The 14902-nt window shown below is 38.8% G+C and overlaps 1 protein-coding gene across 2 annotated transcripts in view; it reads right to left on the reverse strand.

The window, feature by feature from the left end:
* Nucleotides 1-1324: 1324 nt before the first annotated feature.
* Nucleotides 1325-14902, reverse strand: part of LOC136244958 (dehydrogenase/reductase SDR family member 11-like) — a 48100-nt gene continuing 34522 nt past the window's right edge. Inside the window, exons 1-7 of one of the 2 annotated variants that reach the window (XM_066036483.1) lie at nucleotides 8685-8928; nucleotides 8433-8636; nucleotides 6452-6546; nucleotides 5167-5296; nucleotides 5013-5117; nucleotides 2174-2239; nucleotides 1325-1492 (exon numbers count right to left, since the gene is read on the reverse strand). In XM_066036483.1, coding sequence (XP_065892555.1) covers nucleotides 1451-1492; nucleotides 2174-2239; nucleotides 5013-5117; nucleotides 5167-5296; nucleotides 6452-6546; nucleotides 8433-8636; nucleotides 8685-8849 — 807 coding nt within the window. In that variant the 5' untranslated portion in view covers nucleotides 8850-8928 and the 3' untranslated portion in view covers nucleotides 1325-1450. Of the gene's footprint in view, nucleotides 1493-2173; nucleotides 2240-5012; nucleotides 5118-5166; nucleotides 5297-6451; nucleotides 6547-8432; nucleotides 8637-8684; nucleotides 8929-14902 lie in introns of those variants that run through there. The other variant, XM_066036482.1, reaches the window with a different exon arrangement.

The raw sequence follows: 14902 nt of genomic DNA on the forward strand, positions 1-14902 counted from the left end.
TCACAACCATCTGGAAAAAAAGGGCCAAAATGGCAAAAATTAACAATAAGACACTAATAAGAGGTGATTATTTGCTACTTAAAAAATGCTGAGAATCTGGTTCTCCTTAACCACCTACAACTTACCCTATTTGTGCCCCTCCCCTTGCCAGCTCTTGGATCCACCCCTGGTAACTTACAGTCACAGTTTTACAAAACACGTGCACTCTATAGCTAATATAGCATGCAGTCACACTGCGGGCAGGAGCTCATACTGAGCATCACAATTCGCCTATGGACTCCTGCCGCTTAAAAACATCAAGGATTTGTCATTGAGGAATGTGACAGACAAGGTGACAGACTGGATTATTGTATTGTATTGTATTAGCACTTTACAGTGACCAGCATTTTTTTGAAAATTATTAGACTACATGGCTACTACAGATAAATGCAGATGTTCATGTTTTATTCCTGCGTAGCAAGTAGATTAGAAGTGAGGTAGATGCAATCATGAATGATCTCCACGTGTCATCACTGATTGAGCAATATAATTTATAATTAAGTAATATACTATACTAAAACTAATATAATATTGTAATAAAACAGTTATTTTACTCTTTCTCTGTAGTAAGCTCAGTTGTAGAGGTTATAGATTTCAGTCAATATCAGTATCCATGCTAATGTGTTTTAATTCCTTTCTGGTATAAAGCATCACTTGTGGCCGACCATGTTAAAGATCCGCTTGTCTAATTGGGCTTTGACCAATGACCTGTATATATTGTATATACAATCTGGCTAAAATAATTTACTCAGCAGTTTTTCACTGCAGCTATGAGACCAAGAGTGAATAATGGAGACCTTAGATTATTTTGATTCAATGTGTTATACATTTAACGTTGGTCATTGACTACTACTGATTTATTGATCATAAAGTATTTTATGTCATCGTAAAAACAACATCCAAGCATAATGTAATGAATAGTTCAGTGCTTGGTTGTTCTGAATAGTTATGACCAGGTAATGGTCATATATAGCTATGGATTTAATCACACATGGATTGCATTCTGTACATGTGATCAATAATAGTACTGACTTGTTAACCGTTTGTGCAGTGTAGCAACACAAGCTGTAGAAGTCCTGTACTATTGTGGACAAAAGTTATATCTTACCTAACTAAAAACCATAAATAAAGTGATGATGAATGTTAATACGCATCATGATAATTGCAAATCTTGCAATGATATCATGATATAAATTTTAAATCATGGCATCAGCATCCTTGCAATGTGTTTGTGTGGTAGCACAGCCAGTTTATTTCTAACTACCTTCATACAAGTAACCAAGAGTTCCATTTTTTATATATGATAAATTATGCCGAAAATCATAATTTTATAAAACTGGTCCAAACAAAAACATTTCAATAATTCTATAAATACACCAGTATACATTTTCCTAGACATACAAATCCAGTCCTAAAATGGTTGCTGCGTTGGCCTCATCAAGATATCATGAATCTGTAATAATTGCAATAGTAACAACTATGTCATATACTAAACTGAAACATTTTCCCACAACCCAATGGAAATAAGGGAGTATGGAAAACCTGGAACACCAGAACAACTCAGATCAGCCAGAACAGTGTTATTTTTGTGATTGGAATCACACGTAAACACTAGCATGTCACAGATTATAAAGACTCCACAAAATTTGTCTGCTAATCTGCTCTATAGCATTTATATGATATCCTTATTAGTGACAACTCTGTAGGTAGTCTTGTATCTAGACCCCACCCACTATGTTAGGTAGTATCTGGTGACTTGTACTACATTTTTGGCCCCTCGGCTTATGTGGCCATTTATCTAGCCTATCAAATCATGTTGTAGCTGAATTGGAGTATCTGATTGATCAGAAAAAAATGGTGTAAAGCTCAAAACTTTCAGCATCGCCACCAGACCCTACTTAACGCAGTGGGTGGGGGTCGGAATACAAGGCTACTCTGTAGAGTGCACAATGATAAACAGGAGAGTGTGTATTAATTGGAGTTTCCATACTCCTTCAATGGAAAAATCACCTTGCTTAGTCTAATAAGTATCCTAATAATAAAGTAATCAGTAGCCTCAAGGCACAAATGTCCATGTTAACCAAGACAGCCAAAATGCTGCTAATAACTTTAAACATCACACACATGTACATACCTGCATCCTGGGAGGAGTTGATAAAGCATAAATTATGGAGTTTGCAATATCCTCTGGAAGAAGAACCTACACACACACACAAGCCACAAATGTAAAACACCAATTTCTTCTAATAAACATACAATACCGTATTTATATTGGGCATAAACAGACTAATACAGTGCAATGCAAAGCTGAGTGCTACATTATATAGCCTCAAGACCCCCCCCCCCCACTTGCTAGCCATTTCTTCGTTGGAGCTTTCATCTCAAGTACTCTAACTGCTTCATTTTCTGACTATCAGTAAGTGTCCATACAATTTATTTCCAGTCACAGAGCAAACAGCTAGGATCAGTGTGACTAATTTAAACTGTCAGGCATGAGATCATCCATGCTATCAATGGGGTTGTGTCCTTTAAGAAAATTAGCATTCTTTTCATGTACTGTATCTGCTCAGCCACAGGGAAGTCACATCGTGCTATCACGAATTGACACCTTGCGTTGTCAGCAAAAAGACTGGAACACAAAGGAGGACAAAGGCAAGTTCATGATGCATGCATTATACATACTGAGGTTAGCGAAAAGGTACACCTCAGGATGAAGCGACATCAAACAGTGAAATCAAGCCCAAAGCCTTATCCATGTCAAGTTATGCTTGGCTAGAGGCATCAGTTAGTCAGTCGGTCAGTCAGTCAGGAATTCTAAAAAATTTAAAACTTCATAGAAATTTTTTGGAAGAGTTTTTGGTTGTTCTGAAGACATTTGGGCTTGGCTGTGCCAAACCAATGCCAAGCTGTTGTGAAGGGAAATTGAGGCTGGTTTAGGGTAATTTTTTTGGCTGGAAAAGCCCAGTTCTTCATGATCCCTAATATACAGTAAGGTAGTACCATACTGTATGATGATACTAAGTTCCTGCATAGGCATAGCAACCTGGGGGGCAGCCCCTCCCCTATAGATTTTCTGATTTCAGTTTGCAAACAGATCAAAATACTCTAATAGAACAGTCAGTGCATAAAGTTGTCCTCAGAATGATCTCAGAAGGCTAATTTCCTCTGGGGCATGCCCCTAGAAGGATCATGCTTTGCATGTTGACTGTGCTTTACACACTGTTGTACCTCAGAGGAGGTAGGACATGACGTCACGATAAGTGCGTGACGTATCCGTACTGTACATTCTGCCATAGGGTTTAGCTCTAGTAAACCATGAAGTTTAGCGGCTGTATTTATTTTCGGAAATTGTACTTCACTAGTGTAGAAATCGCTTTATTTACTAAGCCCCTACGATATTATGGTGAATTTTGCAATAGTGCATTATTTAGAATAAACTCTGATCATAATTTCAGGTACCTGTGTTATTGTTTGTTGTATTCTTAGTCACTAGTAGTAAATGCAATCAACTTTGGCATCTACAATGATGCAAGTAGCTAGTACATTAGTTTTTCATCATGCAAATTATGCAAAATTATACACGTTGTGGCATCATGTCCTACCCCCCTGGTTGTGCCTAGCTTTACAACCTGGAAAGCCCCCATATCTAAAAATATTTTGCTACACCTATGAGTTCCTGCTCAAATTCCTGTCATAGAGTGTTAATTTTTAGGGCAGTACCAATACCGATATCGGTACTGATATTACAAGTATCGGTATCGGTCTATTGCAAGTCTATAGTACAGATACTTCATTTGAGCACTGTAAGCACTAGTAAAAGTACTATAAGTACTATTAAAAGCACCAAACTAGCTAAAGTGACTATCGACGAGTGGTATGATACTGGACTACACTGTGAGTAGCCCTGGGTTCAACTCTCCAAATGATTATGCATATTTTTTCGTTTTTGAGGGTTTTTTGTACCACTTTTTTGGTAACACATTTTTGTTCTATGATACTACTCTGAAATTATACTAACCAAAAACAGACAAGCTTGGTTTGTGAACAATGTTCAGTAAATTCAACACAGCCATAGTGATTAAGCAAAAAACCTGTAAAACCTGTATTGGAAATAGACAAAAAATATTGGATATCGGTATTGGCTGTAAAATGTGGTATCGGTACAACCGTATTAGTTTTCATCTGAATTGTGTAGAGATTTAACTTCATCGCTAGCTAAAAGAGAGACAAAATAAACTACTACACAATGACAGTTGATTTTACAAAACAGCACTATCTAGATATGGTTTGGATCACTAATCTGGGATTGGTGGAGCAACATCATGTGGCATGCAAGAATTACAACTGGCAAGGATTACTCCGAAATACAACGAGAAACCATGAGGTCATTGGCTGGAATGGGCTAATGACCAGACAATACATCAACACTGACTGTTTCTTTAAATAGTATTATTGTGTATAAAGGTTCAACTATTTCATTGTAAGTTTTAGTGTGTACTGGTGTGTCTATTAACACATGATCCCTAATCAAAGCCATATGGAAACTGTACTGAGCCACCTTAATTAAACTGACCCCAAACAGTACTGCTATGAAAAATACAGCACTTTGAGCCTCCCATGACAAATATAGTTTACAGTGGAACCTCTCTTAATAAACTCCCTGAATTAAGGTAAGGACACAATAGAAAAATACCTCCATAATAAGGACAAAAATTTTGGTCCCAACAGGTCAGGTCAATACATTTTTTACCTCTGAAGGAGGAAAACTCTATATTACAGCATAAAGTGGCCAAAAATTCTGGGTCCCAAAATGTCCATAATAGAGAGGTTCCACTGTAATAGCAGGGCCTGAAATCATGGTTGGGAAATGATCCCACAAATCCTGTTATGTGGTCGGACATACGGAAAATAGCAGATGTTTGACCATAATTTCAGGCTATGCAATAGATGTAGTTCAATGTTGCTTCACTTACTGGGTAACCATAGCTGCCATACATCTCTTCAATGGCTTCTTTAGGATTATCCTTCTGCTTAAGACGTGGTCCAAACTCAGTAGCAACTAGCCCAGGAGAAATACCCTAGGGAAATGTAGCATTAGTTCAAAATTATGCAGGCGGTTTCTCTTACAGTAATCTTGATGTTAGACTTTATGTCACGCAATTCCTTCCTTAGTCCTTCAGTTAAAGCAGTCACTGCAAACTTTGTGGCTGAATAAAATGAGGTGGCAGGGCTGTTAACCACTCGATGACCAGACATGCTAACAACAACACGAGTCATGTGATATAATTGGGACATGCCTTGGCATGTATCATACACTGCACTCACTCACTCACTCACTCAACACACACACACACACGCACATAATACACATACATGTGAAGGGGCCAGCAGCAAAAGGGGACAAGTGCCATTTGAAAATTTAGGTACCACATAGTGGGCATTAAAAAGAATTTGTGACAGTTGAATTATTGTAATATTTGCTAAAAATTAATTTGAGACTGCCGTATTGTTTACTTACAGACAACATTATTCACATATTTAAAACAAGCCAAAATGGAAATTAAATCTAAAATGGTACATGTCCCCTTTTTCCACAGATCCCATTCATGTGTAAATATGTATACAGACTATCCAGATTCAGACTTTAAGGAGAGTACATATATATATATATATATATATATATAACTAAGATTCTTTGTCTGACTATGTACATACGCAGAAACACAGTAAGGTATCTATGGACTCCTATTAACTATATACTTATTATTGAATCCATTGGCTAGAAACTTTCATCTGCTTACATTATTGTAGGCTGCACAATAATTCAGTGATGCTGTCATAGAGTATTGTGTTTGTTTTATCTACTAGTAAGGATCATTACAATAAAAAGTGCTAAAACAAGAGAGTACGTACACTAAATGGCATGTTGGACCAAAACGATGTCTAATTGTGAAAAATCAACCCCAAAACTCTAGCTGCTATTGGTCAGTCTGTTGGTTGGTTGGTCGGTCAGTCGGTCTGTCAGTCATTCGGTCAGTCAGTTAATTTTGGTAGAAAATGATCAGACACATTTCACGGAGGCATGTTTGGACTTGACTATGGCTGCCAAGCTGTCATGAAGAAAGAGCAAGACGGTTGTTTTGGCAGGCGAAAAGCAAATAGTACTACCATACTCAGAGTGAAGGAAAGTAAAGATGGCAGCCAAGATGTTACTATAACAACTGTATCACCATACGCATGTCACTAATCTTTATTGGCATTAACATCATCACAGCCATTTCTTGGCTGCCACCTCCGATTTCTACCCTGAGAAGCCACACCATTTTTCACAGCTTGGCTGTTTTGGCATAGATATTTGTCTTTGCCAAGTTTGGGCTTACTATTAACAGTGTGTATGCTATGGCCGTAGTACCTGTTCAGATGAATAACATGTCCATCATCCACGTTCCTCTCCCTGAGTTGTTTGATAAACTCTCTAGTCATCACACACAGGCCAAGAATATTCACCTACATGTAAAAACCACAAAGCTGATAATAATATTTATATTTAACCAAATAATTATATTTAAACCACCTTAATGGTTGGTCATGTAACTATTTTTACAATGTGTTGCAGAGAAAACTTTATTGATGCACAAAACCTGCCATAACAAAAGTACACAACAATTTCAGAATGCTGAAAACTGCTTATCCGTTTATCTGCATTCTTTGTTCATCACACCACTAACTCGACAGCCAACATATGTATCAACATGACATTTCCACGAACTAAGCACTCATCATATGGTAACTCAAAAGTTCGTTGTTATAAATCACTTCATACTTCTGGTCATCTTTACAGTACATTAAAGGTGATGGTATAGAGGAAACTTTGAGTCACATTCCTGTGACAAACACCTCTAGTGTTAGAAAAAATCCAAGGTTTCATTCACGAATACTGGCAAAAGGATGGGGAGCACGGACATTTGTACTGTGCTCCAAGACAATATGTATCCATTTGCAAGAGCACATCAATTTCCTAACAATCACTTTTTATGCTCTATTCAAAACCACAACAATAATATGTTACTTTACATTGTGTAATCAAGAGTGGGGTATTGTAAAACTCACTCTGATGAACAGGCTATCTAATGTTGATTACCCCCACCCCTCTCAATCCAATAATTATTATGACATAATCATACAGGTTGTAACCATTATTTTTCATTGTTTAACTATTGTATTGCTTTACAAGGGATGGGCTGAAGACATACCTCAACATTCTCCATTACCCATTAGCACAATTCTGCCAAATTGATACCTTGCTGGATATTGATAGCTACATGCAGTGTTCACATCATAATGCAGTGAGTAAAGAGGGGGGTTATGAAAACCCAGACCGGACCAGACCAAAAGTCAATTCTCCAGGCAAGATTAGCCATGTTATAAATATTTACTGTTATTTACATCCTCTATATCGCTTATACACCACTCATCTTGCAGCAACTCTGCCAAGCACGTGGTCGCAATGGTTGAGTTACACGAAGTATCAACTGTAGAACAACTAACTAAACTAAAACACTTTCTAATGTGCTTTACTACATGATCGCTACAAAGCTATGTATTCTGCTGCACTTGCATAGAACTGGCACACACGAGTGGCTGCAAGAATTTGTTAGAGTCATGCGTTTCACTCTAGAAATCTATCCTGAAATAATTTAAGTACTGCCTACCTTGCTTAACTCCATGTGTTATCTATCACCAAACGGATTTCAAGACAAGTTTGACATTTTAACTGCTAATTTAGTTTCAATCACTTTGCACAACACGACTCTAATAAATTTGGGCAGCGACTCAAGTGTGCCAGTTCTATGCAATTACATACAGCAGGAGAACACGTAGCTTTGTAGCGATCATGTAGTAAAGCACATTATAAAGTGTTTTAGTTTAGTTAGTTGTTCTACAGTGGATACTTCGTGTCGCTCAACCATAGTGATCGCGTGCTTGGCAGAGTTCCTGCAAGGTGTGTGGTGTATAAGCGATATAGAGGATGTAAATAGCAGTAAATAATTATAACATGGCTAATCTTGCTTACCTGGAGAATTGACTTTTGGTCCGGTCCGGGTTTTCATAACCCCCCAGTAAAGAGTGCTTGGAATCTTGCACGTTAAACAACAACAGCAAGAAGACATGCTTTTACCTATAAGCTATAGCCTACAGTTGGTTGTTGATGCACTCCTGGTTGAATCACAACAGCGGGAAGCTGCGTACATACCCCTATTATTTCTAGATGACCTTTTAAAAATATAGGGTGATTCCTACTTTGTACCATTGTGCTAAATACATACCGATGAAGATACTAGCACAATACACATGTACAGTGCTTGTGATGGAATACAATCTTGCTCACGTACCTCCATCATCTCCCTCCATTGTTCAGTAGTACCAGATAATAATGGAGCATCATTGGCCAGTCCAGCATTGTTGACACAAATGTCTGCTCCTCCAAATTGCGACTTTATTGCACTCATCATTGACAAGATGTCTTCTTCCTTTCTAACATCACACTTCATGGCTACCAGCTTGCCTCCTGATTTACTTAGCTCCTGAGATAAGCTCTGTGTGGGCTTCAAATAGTAAACCTGATCTATTAGTCCTTTCCTCACCTCAATGGCTGTGATGTTTCTAGCACACCCAACTACCACTACTCCGAGTTGTACTAGTCTCTTCGATAGTTCGTATCCTATTCCAGCGGATGCTCCAGTGACAATAGCAACTCTTCCCTTCCATCTCTCCATCCCAGGATAGTTGAAACTGTCAGAACTTGCCATAATGTGTACTTGCAAGACTGAAAAGGTCGCGTTCTTTGATTGTGCACGTGCCCTGGTGCACGTGAGTAAACTCTAATTAAGTCTCTAATATATTCATGCGTGTGGTGAAGGGAAACCGCAAAACGATGCTGGAGTAAATTTGATAGTTACAGGTATATCAAGCAGCTATAAAAAAATCAAGACCTATCCATGATATCTGCTGGTCTAGATCTAGCTATACACATTCACACTGATCATGTTTGTCCATTTTGGGGTACAAGAATCAGAGCTAATGATTCCGAGGGATAGACAGCAATTACACGTGTTGTGAGAGCGGTAATAGCTAGCTATCATTAACTAGTGAATGGGTGTCATGAATGGTGCGCACATGATTCCGAATTTTGTTGACTGAAGCATTCCCGGTAACTACAATCTAATCAAAAACAGCCAAGCTGTAAAAAAAAGGTGCGGCCCCCATAAAGGCCATGGTGAAAAAAGATGTGAAATCCAAGGTGGCGGCCAAGAAATGGCTGTGATGGTAGGTTAATGGTTACATTTTAATAACAACAATTCAGGTGAATTTGGTGCCAAGACCAAGTGGCACAAAATTCACCTGAATTGCCGTTATTAAAATGTAACCATTAACCTACCATCACAGCCATTTCTTGGCCGCCACCTTGGATTTCACATCTTTTTTCACCATGGCCTTTATGGGGGCCGCACCTTTTTTTACAGCTTGGCTGTTTTTGATTAGATATCACTTCTTTTTGTATTTGTATACTGCAAAGCCGGCCTATGGCTGGCTTTGGGGCTTTTTTAACCCATGTGTTTTTTTCTTTACCACAGGAAGAAGAAAAGAACTTAAAGAAGAATTTTAGTACTTCAATTATTTTTGATTTTATTAGTAATTATACAAATTATATACATATATTTATTACATGCTCATTATTCCCCACAGGATTTTTTTTGCAGCTGATCTCTCTACTGGGTGACTTGAAATGTAGCTGAACTATATACAGGATGGTTTCTTTGTAGCTGAACTCTCTGTAACAGGTGATTTGTTTGCAGCTAAACTCTCTACATGGTGGTGTCTTTATAGCCGAACTCTCTACATGATGGTTTCTTTGTAGCTGAACTCTCTATAAGGTGACTTCGTCTAGCTGAACTCTCTACAGGGTGATTTTTTTGTAGCTGAACTCTCTGCAGGGTGATTTGTTTGCAGCTGAACTCTCTACATGATGGTTTCTTTGTAGCTGAACTCTCTACAAGGTGACTTCGTCCAGCTGATCTCTCTACAGGGTGATTTGTTTCTAGCTGAACTCTCTACAGGTGAATTGTTTGCAGCTAAACTCTCTACATGGTGGTTTCTTTGTAGCTGAACTCTCTACAAGGTAACTTCTTCTCTACAGGGTGATTTGTTGTAGTTGAATTCTCTACAAGGTGGTTTGTATGAGGCTGAACTCTCTACATGGCGGTTTCTTTGTAGCTGAACTCTCTACAGAGTGATTTGTTTGTAGCTGAACTCTCTACATGATGGTTTCTTTGTAACTGAACACTCTACAAGGTGACTTCTTCTAGCTGATCTTTCTACAGGGTGAATTGTTGTAGCTGAACTATCTACAAGGTAACTTCTTCTAGCTGATCTCTATACAGGGTGATTTGTTTGTAGTTGAATTCTGTACAGGTGGTTTCTTTGTAGCTGAACTCTGTACATGATGGTTTCTTTGTAGCTAAACTCTTTATAAGGTGACTTCTTCTAGCTAAACTCTCTACGGGGTAATTTCTTTGTAGCTGAACTCTCTATATGATGGTTTCTTTGTAAATGAACTCTCTACAAGGTAACTTCTTCTAGCTGATCTTTCTACTGGGTGATTTGTTTGCAGCTGAACTCTCTACGTGGTGGTTTCTTTGTTGCTGAACTCTCTACAAGGTGAATTCTTCTACCTGATCTCTCTACAGGGTGATTTGTTTGTAACTGAACTCTGTACAAGTGCGTTTTTGTGGGTGATCTCACTGCAGGTTGATTTGTTTGTAGCTGAACTCACTAAAGGGTGATTTTGCTTGTAGCTGAACTCCTTGCATTGTATCTAGTTTCTAGCTGATCTCTCTACAGGGTGATTTGTTTGTAGCTGATCTCTCTACAAGTTGATTTGTGTGTAGCTGATCTCTCTGCAGGTTGATTAATTAGCAGCCGATCTCTCTACAAGGTAATTTGTTTGTAGCTGAACTGTCTATAAAGTGATTTATTTGTAGCTGATCTCTCTGCAGGTTGATTTGTTTTAGCTGAACTCTCTACAGGGTGATTTACTTGTAGCTGAACTCCTTACATTGTGACTAGTTTCTAGCTGATCTCTCTACAGGGTGATTTGTTTGTAGCTGATCTCTCTACAAGTTGATTTGTGTGTAGCTGATCTTTCTACTGGTTGATTTGTTTGTAGCCGATCTCTCTACAGGGTAATTTGTTTGTAGCTGAACTCTGTACAAGGTGCTTTTTTGTAGGTGATCTCACTGCAGGTTGATTTGTTTGCAGCTGAACTCACTAAAGGGTGATTTGCTTGTAGCTGAACTCCTTACATTGTGTCCAGTTTCTAGCTGATCTCTCTACAGAGTGATTTGTTTGTAGCTGAACTCTCTATAAGGTGATTTATTTGTAGCTGAACTCCTTACATTGTGTGTAGTTTCTAGCTGATCTCTCTACGGGGTGATTTGTTTGTAATTGATCTCTCTACAAGTTGATTTGTGTGTAGCTGATCTCTCTGCAGGTTGATTTGTTTGTAGCCGATCTCTCTATAGGGTAATTTGTTTGTAGCTGAACTCTCTATAAGGTGATTTGTTTGTAGTTGATCTCTCTGCAGGTTGATTTGTTTTAGCTGAACTCTCTACAGGCTGATTTGTTTGTAGCCGATCTCTCTACAGGGTAATTTGTTTGTAGCTGAACTCTCTACAAGTTGATTTGTGTGTAGCTGATCTCTCTGCAGGTTGATTTGTTTGTAGCCGATCTCTCTACAGGGCAGTTTGTTTGTAGCTGATCTCTCTACAGGGTGATTTTTTTGTAGCTGACCTCTCTTCAGGGTGATTTGTTTCTAGCTGATCTCTCTACAGGGTGATTTTTTGTAGCTGACCTCTCTTCAGGGTGATTTGTTTCTAGCTGATTGCTCTACAGGTTGATTTGTTTGTAGATGAACTCTCTACAGGGTAATTTGCTTGTAGCTGAACTCCTTACTTTGTGTCTAGTTTGTAGCTGATCTCTCTACAGGGTGATTTGTTTGTAGCTGAACTCCTTACATTGTGTGTAGTTTCTAGCTGATCTCTCTACAGGGTGATTTGTTTGTAGCTGATCTCTCTACAAGTTGATTTGTGTGTATATAGCTAATCTCTCTGCAGGTTGATTTGTTTGTAGCCGATCTCTCTACAGGTAATCTGTTTGTAGCTGAACTCTCTATAAGGTGATTTGTTTGTAGCTGATCTCTCTGCAGGTTGATTTGTTTTAGCTGAACTCTCTACAGGGTGATTGCTTGTAGCTGAACTCCTTACATTGTGTCTAGTTTCTAGCTGATGTCTCTACAGGGTGATTTTTTGTAGCTGAACTCTCTTCAGGGTGATTTGTTTCTAGCTGATCTCTCTACAGGTAGATTTGTGTTGATTTGTTCATTGCTGATCGCTCTAAAGGTAATTGATTTGTTGCAGTTGAACACCCTGCAAAGTGTTTTGTTTGTAGCTGATCACTCTAAAGGGTAATTTGTTTGTAGCTGAACTCTCTCCACAGTGACTTGTGTGTAGCTGAATTCTGTGTAACTGAATTCTCTAGAGGGTGACTTAATTGTAGCTGAATTCTCTACACAGTGCATGACTTGTTTATAGCTGAACTTTCTTCAGTGTGACTTGTAATGTTCTGAATCTCTATAGTGGTATATTTGCTTAACTCTCCACATGGTGACTGTCTTCTTGCTGAACTGTCTATAAGATTAACTGTTTGCAGCTGAACTCCCTACAGAATAACTTGTGATGTAATAAAATTCTATAATGGAGTAAATAAATTAGCCGAATGCTCTATTAGGGTGACTGTTCTATTAGAGTATCTCGATCTCGCATTTGCTACACGGAGTTGGCTTTCGAATCATAACTCAGTGGTTTGTAATCCGATTCTTCTGTACTACTACAAGGACTTTCTATGAAGATTATTCCAGCTATACACCGATTTTCAGCTCATTGCTCTAAGCGGTTTGCCTAGTAGGCGTGAAAACTAATACTTTTTTATTCATAAAAATCGATCGCGTAATTGTGACACAGGTTGGGTTTTGTGTCATATCTCCGTGGTCTTTATCTCGATTCCTTTCAAACCACCAAAAGGCACTCCTACGATGGTTACTCCATCTACATAGCAATTTTCAACTCATTCCATGAAGCGGTTTACCCTGTAGGCGTGACAACAAATCGATCTTGTTTTACGCGAATAATCGGTCATAACTCCTGAACCATTCATCGGATTTGTACCAAATTTGATGCTAGGATTCGCCTTTCGACTCCCTTTCTGTGTGCCAAATTTCAAGGCGATCGGAGTACGCGTTTGCTTGTTATAGCAATTTTTGCAAGTGTGCGAAAAGACGAAGAAAAAAAAAACGAAACTTTGGCAGCTCGTATCTCGGAAATGGCTGGAGCGATTTCCTTCAAATTTGGAATGTAGACTCCCTTGGCTGGCGGGCAACTGTGTAGCAAATTTGGTTCCAATCAGATAAGTGATCACCGAGATACAAAGGTGTGAAAATGACGTTTTCGTTCTTCCTGTCAATATACTCACGGTGTGGCGCGCCGGCTTCTTGGGCCGCACGACACACTACCGTGTGTCTTGATTTACAAGGAAACTGATGAACATTATACTAATGCACCTATCAATGTATTGCCCCCCCCCCCCCCCCCCCCTTGGGCGTAAGTGGGGCTTTACAGGGGGAATTGACATGAAACTGCTGCCCCACTATGGGGCATTTGACGATCGTTCAGTAAGTGCCCAAATATTTTTTGTTGTAACTTCCTTCGCTATGTCGAATCCCGAGTCGCAACTGGGGCCAACGGTGGGGATTTGACACGATAGGTTTGCCCTACTATGGGGCATTTGACATCCGGCTGTGTCAAATCCCCATTATAGCCCCATATATGCCCGAGGGGAGGGGGGCAATACATTGACAGGTGCATAAGTTGTAATGGCGGTCTACCAGTGACCTGTACTGCACTATTATAATCTAAGCAATGACAATTTAGGAATTTTAAGTTTGATTACCGATCAAAGAAATAAAGTAGTGAAACAGTGTGTGTCCGAGGACTCACTCACTCACTTAATTACCTATAGTTACTTTTGTACATTGTCTTTTTTTTTGTTTGTTCATCACCAGTGATGGTTTCTCCCCAGGGAGGTCGCCTTCACCTGAAGCCAGATGGACATTTAATCCCTTACATCAGTCTATACACATGACTGAGTTAGAGATTATAATATCCCTAGAATAGTAGGTAGCTTCTCTTGTTTCACTACTTTTTCTTTGATCCCCAATCAAACTTAAACTATTGGCTATTATATTCTTGCTATGCTACACAGCGTTGCACATGAAGAACTTTATGTAATTATGAGAAAGACCACTGCAATCAATCCAGTCACAATGGAAAACTTAGACGATTCCCGTTACAAATGCAAGGAATCCCACCACACAGCACTATCATGAATAGACACATCCTTGTGTCAACAAAGGGGACACAGGAAAGTCTATGAAGCATTCATTGTACACATGCCAAAAAGGCTGAAGTGACATTGAATAGTGAAAAAATCATAGGCCTATAGCCTTGACCATTATTGATTTATGCTTGTTAAAAGGCATCAAGCAGTCAGTCAGTAGAAAATTCCACTGACTTCAAAAAAAAAAATTATAATAACCTATATATTGGAAATGTTCCAGGTCATACTGAAAGCACTTTTTGGTTTGGCTATACCTAAACAATACTGCCAAGGTGCTATGAAGGTATTATGAGACTGGTTTCTGGTCAATACTTTTTTTTGGTGAGAAAGTGCAACCTTCATGATCCCTAAT

The sequence above is a fragment of the Dysidea avara genome, chromosome 14 (genome assembly GCF_963678975.1).
Source record: "Dysidea avara chromosome 14, odDysAvar1.4, whole genome shotgun sequence".
Lineage (NCBI taxonomy): Eukaryota > Metazoa > Porifera > Demospongiae > Dictyoceratida > Dysideidae > Dysidea > Dysidea avara.